The sequence below is a fragment of the Panthera onca genome, chromosome C1 (assembly GCF_046562875.1).
Source record: "Panthera onca isolate mPanOnc1 chromosome C1, mPanOnc1 haplotype 2, whole genome shotgun sequence".
NCBI classification, from domain to species: Eukaryota; Metazoa; Chordata; class Mammalia; order Carnivora; family Felidae; genus Panthera; species Panthera onca.
The window spans coordinates 60,287,271-60,303,182 of NC_138346.1; the positions used below are offsets into that span (position 1 = coordinate 60,287,271).

Consider the following 15,912-nt stretch of genomic DNA (forward strand, 5'->3'; position numbering starts at 1 on the left):
AGGCTTATTGCAAAAGCAATAAGCAGACATTCCAGAGAACAACAGAATCTATGAACAAAAAAACCTTTGACATCATCCAAGCAACGATGTTGATTCATGTTGTACGTAGGAACCAGATGTATTATTATTTACATTGTAGAGACCAAGAAGCTAAGACCCCCTCATCGCCCCCCTACACAAAAGGACAATACCTTTTTAAATTCACACTCTCAGGCAACTGGAAAAAGGAAGACAGGTCACTTCCCTCAAAGTGTCCCCACCTTTTCCATTGTTATACCAGTGTGAGTGATATTTCTATTCAAAAAGCTCACTGGTGAGCCTGTGTTTTTATTCTTAAGGCAAAAGTCACAGCTGGATCTCAGCTGAAGCTTACCTCCCACGTGAGTGCCAAGCGGCTTACAGCAACATTACTTAGCCCCATGACGATGGCAAAAAAGGAATTCAGATTTTTGTACTCCTTACAGCTGAAACACAAGAGGCACGTGTTTGAGTAAAATGCCACTTTTGAGTGAGATTTAAAAAACTTAGAGTTCTATTTTCTGATAGTCATTAATATTCGTCAGGACTCTTTATGAGAACAGGCAATGATAGATTTAATGCACCGTAGAAGTTCCACTTGGATGACCATGTTAGGCTATTTGACTTCCCACTGTAATGGTTCTGGCCATCTAGGTTCAGGTTCTGAGAAGGAATTGAAAGACCCCTACCCTGGGGATCGTTACTACGATCCCAAAGCTTCCTAAAAGCCTCGTTGGACATGGAAGGAAACATCTCATGGGATAAGAAGAGAAGTAGGCAAAACGTCCTCAAAGACATTCAGACTTTTAGCCTGAAGTTGGACGCCTCCTCTGGCAGCCTGAGAGAGGAACTAGGAGGTCATATTGCTACAGCCACCATAACTTCTACCTGCCATGTGAATGCTTCTAATTTGTTGAGAAATATCAATTTACAATCCCTATGAAGCTGAGAAATAACCTAAACAATTGACCTAAAAATAACCTTATTTTCTTTGCATTTAACTGATGTCAGTGAGGTCAGTGAGATCAATTTGAATCTGTACTTATGCAACTATTAGCCTTTATGAGTATATATTTGGGAATAAGAATACTGTGGAACAATATCAAGGACTCTTATTAGAATGGCAATATTTAGCCTAGGTACTTGATTTAACTTAAAGAAAAAAAAAAGGAATCCCTAACTTCCTCATACCAGCTCCTTGAAAAGGGAAAGAATTAATTTTTCAACAAGTGCAAATCCTTTACCCAAATCAATATGGTCGACTAAGTCGACTGCATCATAATTAAATCCTGTTCAGATGAACATTCTTGCAAAAGGCTAATTAAATCATTGCTTTTGCTGCCTGTGTTCTCCTTACAGAAGAAGCAATGAGTGATTCTTAAATGATCTCTGTGGAAAGAGGAAAACAGATTTCAGAGAAGCTATCACGTGTCTTATCTCACTGGTGAAAAGGTAAGCAAGGACTTTGCTGTGTTGGAGCAGTGGCTCTCAGGTCAGGGGCTGAAAGGAGTTTCAGAGACCCCCTGGGGTGGAAGGGGTATAACATCACGAATATGTGTTTGTCTTTGTCCTTTCCATGTGATCTTGAAAGAACACGCAGGCACACAGACCTGCCTTTCTGATCACTGCTCTGGTCAGTGTTACCAACTGACTTTATCAGGAAAGTCACGAAATATCCCCATGCCTCAGTCTCCTCATCTGTAAAAGGGGATGATAACACTGGAACCCCCAACTTTATAAAGTTCTGGGCAAGTCGAAGAGCTTAAATAGAATTTGTCGAAGTTCTCTAAAAATACCACATAAAACATACTACTGCCCCCAGATTTAGATCACATTCTTGTAGATCTTGGTTTATGAGAGTTCATAATCTTTTCCAGCCAGGCTGTGTAAACAGTTCCACTGTAGGGCAGCACAGCTTAGTAAAGGTTAAATAATATAAAGCAATTTATACCAAGGGCCAAAGCCACCTACTCATTTCCATAATCGGAAGGAAGAAAGGTAAAAAAGACAAAAACATTAAAAAAAATTCCTGAGTTTTTGAAAGGCTCTCTTATGTTTCCACCATAAATAACTGGGACTAGGAAAGCCCAAAGGTTGTCTGATCTCCCACACAGGTGTGCAGATTGCTGTTCTCTTCCCCCTGCTCCAGCCAGCACTGCCAGGCAAAGGTGAAGACCGGATGTGCTCTTTACCACGGGAAAGCACGTATGTTCAGAGTTTCGGTGATCCTCTCCTTCCAAATATGCAAAGGCACCTGTCCCTTGCAACAAGGCTGTTCAGTCTCCTAGAAAAAATGGCTATCCTGTGAACCATAAATTCATAAGTAACATTTTTACCAAATCTTTCTTCAAAAAGGCAGCTTTTCCAAATTAAGAGATAACAGCATTTGAATCTGAGGGTTTGGATAGGCTGTTGAACCCTCACATTTTTGGCAAAATAATTCGGAGCATTTGGCAAACTGGCGTGTATAAAATGTCAAGCAGCATTTACTTCTTTGTTTAGCTCTGGAAATCAGACTCTGTATGGGATCTAAACTATTTGGCTCAAGAAAATTGCTAGCTGGGGTCACTTGTGCTCCCCACCTTCCTGTGCTAGAGCTCCCTGAATTTAGAAAGAAGTCTCCCAGCCATGGGCCACATTTAGCATTTTATTTTTAGCACTGTGGTGATACCAAAAACATGGAAGTAAACAGGAGGTTGTCAGGCATATCTAAATAGCAGGAGAAGATTAAATTCATGTCAGGGAGAAATCTAACTGGCCCCTGCAGTAAATAAATTGTTTCCCATGAAGTGCTATTAAATAGAATATTTATAAGTTGCTTGCTTTTTCTGATGTTGATGGAGATGATTTTCATGTACTAGGTTAGCTCAGCTTTATGCATTTTACTGATTTTATTCTGGCTAAATTGGGCCGTACTGGTGTACATGCATGTTTCTACTGCCCTCTACTGGCGAGATGGTGTCATGTTGGACATTGACTTGAACGGCCTTCTAAATACAACTTTTCTAGAACTTTGTTTGCTGAAGGACTCAATAAACTGGAGGAGGCACAAAGCCACAGTAGTTCAGAGCAAAAAGAGGTCACAATTTTGACTTCAGCAGCAGTGCTATAAGATGGTAATTTATTATATATTGATGTCCAGTATTCCAAAAGCCATATGAAATGAATCTTTTACAAGAGTTCAGTTATTCTGAAGCTCCTGTGATTGTTCCTTGTGCATAAGAAGATCCTATATCTTGCTTTTTTTTTTTTAAGGTGCAGCCTAAGGGAACAAAATGAAAATGCAGCTCAAATGTTTTTCTCTTCTTAAGCTAATGATACTTACTGGGCTGCTATCTTAATAAATTTTTTTAGGAGCTGAACACGCTTGCTGGGCTGAGAACAAAGGCAAATCTCAGTGACAACCCAAAACTGAATTTCATTAAATCTCCTCAGGAACAAATCCAAGTTTGCTGTGGTCTTTTTAAAATTATGCCTTCCAAATGTGTGATAGATTAGCTCCAGCTAGAAAAGAAAGGAAAACAATTTCATTTCTTTGTTTTTCAATCAAAACACCAATGAGGCTTCTCTATTTGTCAAGACAAATTGACATGGGTCAGCACATGTGAATACAATCACTGGCCAGGATTCAACTCGTACTACAGAGCTAGAGGGCTTCAGGGAGGCTTGTTAAATATATAACTATACACCAGGTGCCGTTGGCTTAATATACTCAGGAAGACATAGCTTGCTGTAAACCATTAAGATTTTTCTTTAATACTCAAAGACTTTACAATAGGCTTTATTAATCAACTCAATATTTACAAAAAGGATCATGTGGTTTCCACATTGCAGCACATAACCGACATTGGCATTGGAGTAATGCCAGTAGACTTCATCCAGGATTGCAATGGTGCCTACTAATGCTCTCAATCGAGCACCTTACCTCATGCACACAGTTGAAGAGTTCCCAATCATAAATTGTCATCTGGTATGCTAAATCTTTGGAGCTCATCAGTTCAAAAGTTCCCATTGTTCCAACAGTTGGGCCTTCCTGCTCTGGCAAGGGAGTCTATGAATAATAATGCAAAAATACATCAGAATCTCAGAGCAGAGAAGTACTTTAAACATTTTTTAAATTGGATTTATTTATTTTTGAGAGAGAGAGAGAGTGACAGAGCGAGTGAGGGGCAGAGAGAGGGGAGAGAAAGAGTGCAGAGCCCAGAAGGGGCTTGACCTCACCGGATGAGGGGCTCAAACTCATGAATCGTAAGATCATGACCTGAGCCAAAGTGAGACGCTTAACAGACTGAGCCACCCGGGGGCCCCAGATAAATACTTTTAATGCTGAATGCTTTATGGAGGTCCCGAGGGGAAAGGATTCTGGAGATGTTTTCAGGAGGGTCTTGAAACTTTGATTTTGCACAGAGGAGAAAGATGCCTCTGCTCTTAATGCCCACTAGCTTCAGTGCCATCTCACTGTCATCAATTCCAGGGACTGAAAAACGTGGACCATGGTAATTAAGATTTGGGAAGGAGTGACCTGTGCTGGGGCCTGGGAGATCCCTGGAAACAACGCCTCTTGTCTGGTGAAGATATAAGAATTTCTTGGGGAGGTTTTCCTTCTGTGTTCCACTGAAGCTGTTCTGGAGCAGGTGCTGGCATGGCAGTTGTGGACATTTAGCCACAGCACTCCCTACTGCGGCAGGAGCCAGAGACTGTGGTGCTGTCCATCCAGCTCTTACAACACACTGCCTGGGCTTACTAGGTGACAGAGGGCTCTGTGCACTGAGATTACATCTCCACTCTCTGAGACATGCTGAGCCAGAAACGATATCCACATGGTCATGGTGTTTTGGGCTAGGGCATCAGAAAACCAAACGCTGCTACTTTCTGGAATGCCCTCATTCAAAACTTTCAATCCCACTGACTCATCTCACTTGTATTTTTTGATAAATGACCTAGAGTGTTTCTCCTCAGTAAAACGAATGATTTGCATACATTGGAAACTTATGTATAATATGTGAATATTTATGGCTCTGTAATATATGTCCAAAGTTACAAAGGCACATGAATGGAAGGGGAATTTTCCATAAACCACAAGAGACTCAATAATAGAGAACAAATGAGAGCTGAGGGAGGGAGGTGGGTGGGGGAAGGGCTAGATGGGTGATGGGTATTAAGGAGGGCACTTGTGATGAGCACTGGGTGTTGTATGTAAGTGATGAATCGCTGGGTTTTCCTGAAACCAATACTGCACTGTATGTTAACTAAAATTTAAATTTAAAAAAAAAAGAGAATTTCCCTAATATCACGCTAGCCATACTGGGATATTCAATACTTAGGTTGGAAACCCGAATATTGTGCAAATTCTATCATTCTCGTTATCATCATCATCATGCATAACCACTATATTCCTCAAGTGCTCACTGCATTCTGGACACTGAAGAAATGACACATTCAGGATGTAAGTGGTCCCTGCAATATTAGTCTAAGGGAGGAGTGAGCCCTGACCAGAGAGTACCGCTCTGCACTCAATAAACAGCTGCTGCCATTCATTTGTGGGTATAAAGGACAGACAGAATCAACACACACCTGACACCCAGATACAGACAGACACGTGGGAGAACATGAATGGGCTTTTTGAGAGTTAGTGGGCATTTCGAATGAATTTTGCGGCTGAAGAGGTTCTTGGAGACCAAGAAGCCGGGCTGTAAAAGATTAAACAGGCAAACCTGGGTGGGTTAGAACAGCAAGGTTTCCCCAGAGCACTCAAGTTGGTCTGTTGAAGGATAGCAAGGGAGGCAGGAAGGTTGGGAAGCTGTCATGAGACGTGTTTATCGGAAATAAAGAGCCTAGGGGAACCGCACAGCTTTACAAAGTCTGTGAGTACCAGACAAGGGGCTGGGGTTTTGCATAGACTGGCTTCAGAGAGCAACAGACTCTAAATGCAAACCTCACTCTAACTCCACAACTTCCCTTATCTCCTGAATGTCTGTTTCTGGCACTGGGAACTCAGTGTCACAGTACCGGGTACACAGGCTTTTTAAGAGGATTGAACGGGAATAATTTGAGTGTATCCCGTAAGCACAGCGCCTGGCACAGAGGAGGTCCCCATTCGCAGCCCCTTCCAAATTATTGTCTCCCCACACGTACTGCAGCAATACAAATGTCCGGGGAAGCAGGATCTGTACAATGCTTGGATGTAAGAGCTAAGCACTGTTGTTCCGGATTCACGCTATGCAGGGCATGGACGGCAAGGAAAAAAAACATTTATTCCAAAGTTTTGAAACTTAGGGAACTGACCTGAATCTATGGGTAAGTAGCAAGTAAGCAAGTAAGCAAGTAAGGAGAACGGTTTTAAGCAGGCCAGGTCTCAGGTAGAAAGTTGGGGACACTTTTAAATACTGGGTCTGAGGACTCCTTGTCAGGCTCAGACAGGCTCTCCACGTTTTCCCTTTCCTCTTGAAGCTGCTGCTGTGAACAGCAGTTCTGTGGAACTGCCCTCCTGCTCTCTCCCTCTGCAGCCTGCCCAGCTCTCTGACTCTTTTCCCTGGGGCCTCATGCTTCTCATAGAGGGGAGAAACCAACCCAACAACTGTAGGGACGATGCCAATATTAAAAAAATAGATCAGGGGCGCCTGGGTGGCTCAGTCGGTTAAGAGGCCGACTTCGGCTCAGGTCATGATCTCGCGGTCCGTGAGTTCGAGCCCCGCGTCGGGCTCTGTGCTGACAGCTCAGAGCCTGGAGCCTGTTTCGGATTCTGTGTCTCCCTCTCTCTGACCCTCCCCTGTTCACGCTCTGTCTCTCCCTGTCTCAAAAATAAATAAAATGTTAAAAAAAAAATTAAAAAAAAAAAAGATCAAATTCTTTAAGTCATGGATGCTGGTCTATCACTGCTGCATCCCCTTTGAGAGAGTAACAGAATTTCTTTTTTTCGAGTGGGCAGGGCTTACCAAGCCTTCTCCCTCCTTGACAAAGGGCAGGCTGATCCCTTCCCTCCATGAAACACAGAAGAGGCAGTCTAAGCGGCCAAAGTGGCTCTTCTAAGTGAAGTGGGGAATTTACATGCTGATCCTGGGGGCCCAACAGATCACTTCCTTGCTCCACTTCCTCATAGATGGTCCTGTGGAAGTATCCTACCAGATGAAGCACAGCAGAGATTCTGTGGGGTCTACACTGCACAGGCAGGTCTGAATACTGCCTATCCTGAGGTACAGAACTCCCCTATACTCTCCCCCTGGCAGAACAGCATTGTTACCCGTCCCCCCTGCCCCCCACTCCCCAATATCCAGTTGAAGAACCTAAGATATAAAAAGGATATGCTGATTGTCAGTGACAAAGAGATGGCTAAAGTAAGCTGCCACCCCAGCATCCCTCTTTCTCCCTCTGTGCCTGGCTCTGCAATGGCATTTGTCACATTGGATTCTCCTTACACTCTGGAGTCCCTCACTACACTCTGAGCTCCTTGAGACACAAAAACCATGAAGGATTCGTCTTCAAGACCATCCCAGAGGCAGAACCATCCATGATGCCTGGAATGATATAATAGGCCCTAAATAGAAGTCTAAGGAACTAGTGAATTGGTAAGAGTAGAACCAGATTACAGTATAATGGGATTTTATTATAATTTGTCTGTACTCACATTTATGCTCAAATAAAGTGTCAAGAGAGTAAAGCTGTAGGTTCCAAGCCTTTAACCAACTAGGATATATTGCTGGCAATCTGCTATTTCTAGACAACACAATTTAGCCCTACGATTTGTTCTGCTCCAGGCTGTTTGTGTTAGTCTCATCTCCCTAACATGACCATAATTGTCATAAGAATGGAGTCTCTGGGCTGACTGGTCTAGTTCTAGTGTCACACAGAAGCCAGTGTAGCACCAAGTACAAAGCAGACACTTCCTAAGTATGTGTTGATAGATCAAAGAGTTTGGCCAACATTCTGTACTGCAGAGTCATCTTGCATACGTTCTTCCTAGAAAGACTGTCCTCAGAGAAATATTTAGAAACCTGGACAAGGCCCCATGTCTCTGGTGTTGTGAGGCAGGTAAGGTTCAACCATTTCTTAGTATGATGACATAAAACTGTGCCCCAGTGGATGGCAGAGCACAGACATGGAGGAAGCTAACAAGTTCATTTCCCCAGTACTTGTTGCCAAGTAAATGCCTTTCAATTACTCAGGCCTTAGAATGGAAGACTAGCAAGGACCAAGAATTCATAAGGTTGCAGGATGATGTGCAGATAAACAGAGGCTTAAAAAGTCAGTATCTTGCCCTACAGGGAGCTGGAAAAAGTCCATACTGTCCATCCAGACACCATGTCTTTGGATAGTATGGCCAAGAACCAGTTGGCAAGACAGGCTGAACGCTGTGTGGCCAACACATCACGCAGCACATGTAAATAGGGCTACAGCCGACCTGGCTTATGATGGTGTTCATTTCCAGGAGAAGGCAGCACGACTCATTTATGACAGTCTTCCCCCCCTGCCCCCCAATCTCTCAGTGTTGGGAAATATCTTTTAGAAAGCAATGAATGTAGATGACTAAAATTCTAAATGAAGAGGGCTGTGTGTAGACAGATCTTCCAGCACCAGTGGTTGAGGCAAGCAAGGATGCTCATGGGCAGTGATGGATGCGGGACAGTCAGAGAACGAATGCCATGTCTGCTAAGTTCCCCTCCAGGTGGATTTAAGATACAACAGTTGCATTGCAGTGCACAAAATGGCTCCCCCCAGACTAGAACACAGAATTACCATGAGGCCAAAGCAAGCTCTAAAATGTTCCTGAGAGGAGAGGAATCTTGATTTCCTTCTAATGTCTGTTTTGATGACATTTGAATGTATTTATGCAACACTCATGTGGTTAAATTCTCTGAAATGTGAGGCTGGTTACCTCTCGCTCCTGTGTTGCACTTTTCTTAGTAAAAGCAGCCCTGTGTGTCCAAAGATGGAAAAAACTAGTTCTCTATCCTCTGAACTGGCCCCATAGGTTTTCCAAGATACGTTGAGAGCTATGCACCAACATGTCTAATTTTTATAGGGTAAATAGAAATGAACCCTACCATAAACCCTACCTGCATAAAAGAGAGTAGGTTACTCCGCTGCTAACATGAGCCCATTAATCCTTTTAATTTGCAGACAGCTCTGTGTGGGCTTGGAACAAATGTTTTAGAAACTTAGGGAAGAAAGGGCTGGCCTCTGGTATTTCCTACACAAGTTAGACCACTTCCAGGAAACAGAATTTTTCTTAGACCGGAGAGTGGCTTTGCCATAATACCTTTTCTACATCTCCCTAAGGAGTATGATACATTGCAATATCTGGTCTTAAAAATTTTTTTTTATATCCTGGTCTAAGTATTCAGATTTTTAACATTAATATTTAAATTGGAGGGATTTCAAGGAGGTGATTTACTACAAACAGTTCTAAAAGCTGAATTAGGCCCCAGTCATGGTGCTACTTGGCTAATTTTCACGAAAGAAAATCTAAAGCTCAGAGTGTATCAAATGAACACCTGAGGCTTACCTAATAGAGCACAGAAAAAGAAAAAGCCAAGTAACATTCAAGAGTTTTTGGCAACTAGGTTCAACGTAACTGCAAAATTAAGCTCCAGACAAGTTTTTCTGATTGCAGACACTACTCTGAGGAGGCCATCCACACCTACCAGTGAATCGAATTGCTCTCGCGGGCAAGCAAATAGGCGTCCATTAATGGTGAGCGTCGTAAATACTGAAACATCATTAGGTTTGAGCACCACCTTTTCTGTGAACATAAAAAGCATGAGATTGCCTATTAAATGCATCTGAGATTTGCTGCACTGCCCTAATCACACCAACAAATTGCCGGCTCGGTGAATTACCGGAACACGCAGAGCGACTGCATAAAATACAGTCCTGAAGGGACCCACTGAATAAAAAAGACACAGCATTCATGCAGGCACATGACACTCAGAATGCCATCAGAAATGACCACAAAACAGGAATGGAAATACCCGAGGGTCAATTCCCCCAGTTCTGCGCTGCAACTGTAATTATATATAAAAACCACATTTGCTATTTATATAACAAATTATGTTTCCAGATGGTAATAATGCCCAGCACTTTGGAGATGGAAAGATCACTTGTAGAAAACTTAGGGGGTTTCTGAGATCTCAAATAGATTTTAGATGTAAAATTCACTATTATTTTTTCACTTAGTCCCTCATTTGGAGGGCAATTGCGTTACCTGGATTAAGCCTCCTATACTGTAAAAATTAATTCATTCAACAGATATTTATTTAGCATTTACTATTTGCTGGACACTGCTCCTGGTATTGAGGATACAGAAGGGAGCAAACAAACAAAAAAAAAATCCCAGTCCAAAAAGAGCCTGCACTGCAGTTAGGGATGCGCACAGTGAGAAAGACAAACTTATCAGAGAGCGAGCGGCCACGAGGAGAAAAAAACAATAGGGAAGGAAGCAAGGAAGTCTGTATAAGCAGGAGAGGATACAATTTTAGAAAGAGAACCAAAGAAAGTAAGGAGGGGGCCTCGGTTAGACACTGACATTTGGGTAAAAAACTGAAGGAAGGTGAGGAAGGACCCAGGATAGCTTGGGAAGTGTGCCAGCGGGATGGGCGAAAAGGGACATCCTGGGTCCCGTGTGACTGGGGCAGAAATGGAAGAGGATATCTAGGGAATCCATGATGCATCTAAAAATCCTGCAGCAGTAGAATCATTTGCCTTCAGACATGGCAAAAATGGCTTACCCGATCCTGGAGGGTCCCCAGTGGCTATGAAATCATTGCCAGACCAGATGGACTTACTGCTCCTTCCTCTGGACTTACTGCAACGTGTGCTGACAGTTCCAAAACTCTTGCCAGTATGGATTGTAACTCGTTACTAGCTACCTCCCGCCCGCCACAGCACATCCCTCCGGTCCCAGTCATAGTCAGTGGCCAGTGGATATATATGGTGAATGAATATATGACATTTCAACAACGCATAAGGTAATCATGTAATCCCATGGGGAAAATATGCTTATTTTATCCGATGAGTTGAGCTCCTGCCCTCTCTAAGGGTAAGGAGGGGAACCATCAACAGATGGGAACAACTAGACCATGACCACCTCCAACTTCAGACTTCTGGAAACCTATGGCCTGTAGCTTCACGCCAGAGGCCCTCTTAGGGTCCACATTTCTCAGAGCTCGAAGGCCTTAAGCTTTTTTGTTTAGGGTTTACACAGAAGGAACTCCTGGCTGGCATCCACACCAGAGTCCTCAGCTCCAGCTGGCCTCAGATCACTTCTCCTTTTTCTGCTTTATAGTGGGTACCTACAAAATGGGGCATATTAGACACTTATCCAGCCCACTTCTAACCGTATTATTTTGTTATTTGTGGGAGCACACACAAGCACCAATTTGTCCCTCTGGATCCGCTTGGATGGGCCACGCTAACTCCTGGCAGGGTTTCTCATTGGACTGGATATTCCATTTTGCAGAAGCCCAAAGTGCTAATTAAGGCTGTTACCTCCTCCAGAGCTCATCTTGACGATGATCAGGCCTTCCCCAGAGCCTAGTTTGTCAGCAACTGCGCTGATGACTTCCTTCACCGAGGCGGCCACCGGCACCCGAATGGTTGTGTAGGTGTGGTCCATGCAATAGACTTTAAACAGAACTATTGGGAAGGCAGTAACAATATGGCAAATTGGTCTTGGGAATTCTTAAGAAAACCATCAGCAACAGGAAATGTTTAGATATCCTCCCAAATTGGCATCGTCTTGTCACTCTTACTATTGTATCTATTCGCAGTCACCTATGCCTATGCCTGCCCGCTTCCCAAACTCCTGACCTCAGCATTGGTCTGAGAATAGGTACACACGTGGCTTCCATCTCCAACTCAAAAAACGATAGCAGGGGTGCCTGGGCGGCTCAGTCGGTTAAGTGTCTGACTTCGGCTCAGGTCATGATCTCACAGTCTGTGAGTTCGAGCCCCACGTCGGGCTCTGTGCTGACAGCTCAGAGCCTGGAGCCTGCTTCAGATTCTGTGTCTCCATGTCTCTCTGCCCCTATCCCACGTGCACTCTGTCTCTCTCGCAAAAATAAATAAACATTACAAAAAAAAAAAAAAAAAACGATAGCAGATTTTTGTGAAAAATCCATATAGAAGTGATGGGAAAAAATGAAGTATGTGTAGGCCTGTTTTCTGGATGTGCCCTTGTCTGTGAGGGTTTCTTTTTCATAACACAGGAAGTGCTGTGCTGTAGGCGGGATTGCTGGGTCACTGCTGCCTGGTGTGGTGGTGCGGAGTCAACATGAACACCTCTGCAACAGGAGTGCTTCTGCCTACGACGTGAACACGCTGACATTCCTGCTCACTTGTTCACTGCTTTGTGTACTCTGGGGCTGGGCCACAGCACGTGGGGTACTGAGCTCAGCAAACCCATATATGACACCTACACGCTCACCTCTGAACACAAATCTTAGAAGCAATTGCAGCTACTGTAAGTCTTGGGTTTAGAGGCACTCCTAAATTACAAGACTCATTTGTGTCTTCAAATGAAAATGTTACCATTATTATTAATTTTATTTTCGTTGTGATTCTCTAGACAAATCTTTAAGTGACCAAACGGTAATCGTCAGCATCTGCACCTCCCTGATGGCTGCTAACAAGGCCGTGCTCAGGATCAGAGTGCTTCCCCCTGGGCAGGAGTCCTGTTCTGCAGATGACCCTGGCCCTTCTCCTCTGTGTGACATTGCAAAGTGCCAGCTGCCTTCCTGCCAGCTTTTCCCAGAGGGGCAACCTTGACAACTAGTTCCTGACATAATCTTTCCTTCCTTCAGGAAAAGGTGGTAGTGAGGGAGAGGCTGAATCAGGGAAGTGTGGACCAGCACTTCCACTCAAGGCCTAGAGTTCAAGAAGATAAATAATTGGAATGCAAAAGGGCACCTTCAAGCAAACTATTTGGAGTGCCAAGACATAGTCCAAGAAAAGCTATTCTGTGGGGCTGAGGGTTCCCGGGGGGAGATTTTATTCTGACTTTGAGTAATCTGTACAACCATGAGTTGGAAGACACGTCTCACCTTCATCAGAGCCGCGGACAGGCTGGCGCTTCTGGGCTCTCTCATCGCCTGTGTTGAACTGTTGCAAAAGAACTTTGTGCTGTAAGAGTAATAACAGCTTTTAATGACCAATGTATATTTGCAACACTGAGGAAACACACCTGAGAAACAGCCAGAGTCAAGAAGTGGGGAAAACATATTTTCTTTTTACATACACATCACTTTTCTATATTGCACTATAATATTACTGGAGAATTGTTATGCAACAGGGCACAATTAGAGGATCCTAATCCATTGTCACTTACCTTCTTTTGTGGAGCCTTTGCATCTTCTGAACTACGAGAAAGAGAGAAAGCACATTATTTAATAGCATTGGTACCATTATTTTGAATTACTTCATTTGTGCATAACTTTAATCTTACATCACAAAAATGAAATGACAGCAATCCTTCGGGAGCAATATGAGCCTCTTCATTTTTTTTTAATGTTTATTTTTGAGAGAGAGAGAGAGAGAGAGTGAGAGAGAGAGCAGGAGCAGGGGAAGGGCAGAGAGAGAGAGGGAGACACAGAATCCAAAGCAGGCTCCAGGCTCTGAGCTGTCAGCACAGAGCCCGACATGGGCTCGAACCCACGAACCATGAGATCATGACCTGAGCTGAAGTCAGACGCTTAACCGACTGAGCCACCCAGCCACCCCAAACCTCTTTATTTTAATACCAGGAGACCAAGCACAGAGGAGACACAAAGAGATCAGCTCTCATCACAGGCAGATTCCTGGCAGAACTGACGTTGAAAACCATTTTCTAGCTTTCAGGTCTTTCTAGCAGCAGACGCTCTTTCCAGTATTTACTGTATGGCTCAAAGTACAGTGTGTGAAACCTTCCATGTTTTCACTAAGAGGACACAAACATTCACCAGCAACAGCTTTGGCAGCAGAAAGTGAATTTTCCATAAAGTAATTCCTCCTAAACTTTCTTTAAATGCCACTATTACTGGATTCACTGCCTCGAACAAAAAGGACCCAAGTTTACTGAGTTAGATGCCCCATAGGAGGATCTTTGCCTTGTCCCAGGCTTTCTCTTGGCAGATGTCCAGCAACAGAAGACAGCTGAGCAGAACTTCCCCCCTCTTTATCTGGCCTCATCACACCTACGCCCGAGGCCGAGGCCCTGTCCACTCAAACCAGAACACTGTGTGCCTGCCGAAAACCGGCTTTCACCTTTTGGGGGCAAAGGGCTTTTTGTAAGATGTTTGGCCTGAGAGGCAGCCACTTACTTCATGAAAACACACCCAAAGCCAAGCCCTTCCTTACATTTGTTTGACAATCTTCTCTAACTCGGGCAGTTGCTCCTTGAGGGCAGCAATCATCCGGGCATCATCCGATACAGACACATAAAACTCCTGTAATTGGCAAAAGTCACAGGCTTTTAATAAGAATTGCAAAGGTGCACAATTCTGTAAAGATCAATAAAGATGTGTCCTTATGTTATCTGCTTTGCTAGCCATCTCCACACTATGGTTTCATAGACTGGAGACAAAAAAGAAAAAGAAAACATTACAATATGTCTAAATTCAAAATTGCAAGTGGGAAAAGGATTTAGAAATAGGTAGTGGTGAGGGTTGCATAACATTGTGAATTAAATAATGCCACTGAACTGTGTCCTTGAGAATGGTTAAAATGACAAATTTTATGTTTGATATATTTTACCACAATAAAATAACTCGAATTTTTTTTTAATTGCAAATGAATTGTTCATGTGATATTTATCGGAAAGGCAACGTAATGCAATGTTTCAGAATGGGTCACTTTATAACCTACGCTTTAAGAGCACTTTTTCACCTCTATTTCTTCAGGGAAATTTTAACATTTATTTTAAATAATATTATAGCATTTGTTGTTTATTTAATATTGCCCACTGATGGTGGTCGATTTTTGGTAGTAAAATGCCGGCATAGTCTTCAGTACCGTACTGAAGTTATGCTGAGTTTGTACCAACTCAGGACTCTTTATGGACGTCCTGGGAACTATCCTGATGGCCCGGCAGCAGCAGCTGGGCCCTGCTTTGTTGAGGAGCAGAAGATGACAACTGTGGCAATGCCTTCTTAACCACCACTGTGGTCCATCTGCAAAACAGTCTTTTGTTCAACCTGTAGAGGCCAGGAGTCAATGTATGAGCCAGGCTACTATTTTTCCTTTATATTTTCAAAATACTTCTTTCCACAGCTTTTGGGGACACTCATAGTTCCTCTTCCTCCCTTCCCCACCAATCTGCCTGCCAAATTACATGATTACACAGGAGAGAAGGGGTATATTCCTTTTGGATAATTCATTCTTGAACATACAGACTGATAAAGTTTGAAATAGAAGCCACATTGCCTTTTGCCTGCATAGAAGATCCTCATCTAAGTTTTGGAGGACAGAGTGAGTCATCAAGGACTCAGTGCCAGGGTCAATGTTGCAATGTGGGGCTGGGACCATGGGAAGGAAAAGGGAAGTTCAGCTCAAAGCAGTGCTTACAAAATAAATCGTGTCCCTTTGGAAACCACTTCATGATCCTAGAAAGTCCTCAATAAAATGATCTGTTTCACTCCACTCAAAAATAGGTACCATTTGATCTAGTAATCCTATTTCTAGGAATGTAACCAAGGACAGATCTACTTGCTGAAAAAGGTTCACTGTACTATTATTTGAGGAATGTGAAAACTGTAAATGATTTAAATATTCAACAATATGAGGAAAAGAAGTATATCTGTGGCAGAGCTACTCAAAGGTCATTTGAAATTTTTATTAGAAAGACTGTATTGACATAGAAAAATTCCTTATATAAAGTGGAAAAAGCAGCCTACAAAATGATGGGTACTATGTGATTATAACCAT

General features: G+C 43.1%; 1 protein-coding gene across 8 annotated transcripts in view; it reads right to left on the reverse strand.

Moving 5' to 3' along the window:
• The window catches only part of RAPGEF4 (Rap guanine nucleotide exchange factor 4), a 289,302-nt gene that overhangs the window by 20,378 nt on the left and 253,012 nt on the right, over positions 1 to 15,912 (reverse strand). For all 8 annotated transcript variants that reach the window (XM_060621676.3, XM_060621675.3, XM_060621679.3 and 5 more), the window contains 8 exons: positions 14,347 to 14,435; positions 13,340 to 13,370; positions 13,056 to 13,134; positions 11,503 to 11,649; positions 9,660 to 9,757; positions 3,944 to 4,069; positions 3,344 to 3,522; positions 374 to 464 (listed from right to left, as the gene is read on the reverse strand). In XM_060621676.3, coding sequence (XP_060477659.1) covers positions 374 to 464; positions 3,344 to 3,522; positions 3,944 to 4,069; positions 9,660 to 9,757; positions 11,503 to 11,649; positions 13,056 to 13,134; positions 13,340 to 13,370; positions 14,347 to 14,435 — 840 coding nt within the window. The remainder of the gene's footprint in view (positions 1 to 373; positions 465 to 3,343; positions 3,523 to 3,943; positions 4,070 to 9,659; positions 9,758 to 11,502; positions 11,650 to 13,055; positions 13,135 to 13,339; positions 13,371 to 14,346; positions 14,436 to 15,912) is intronic.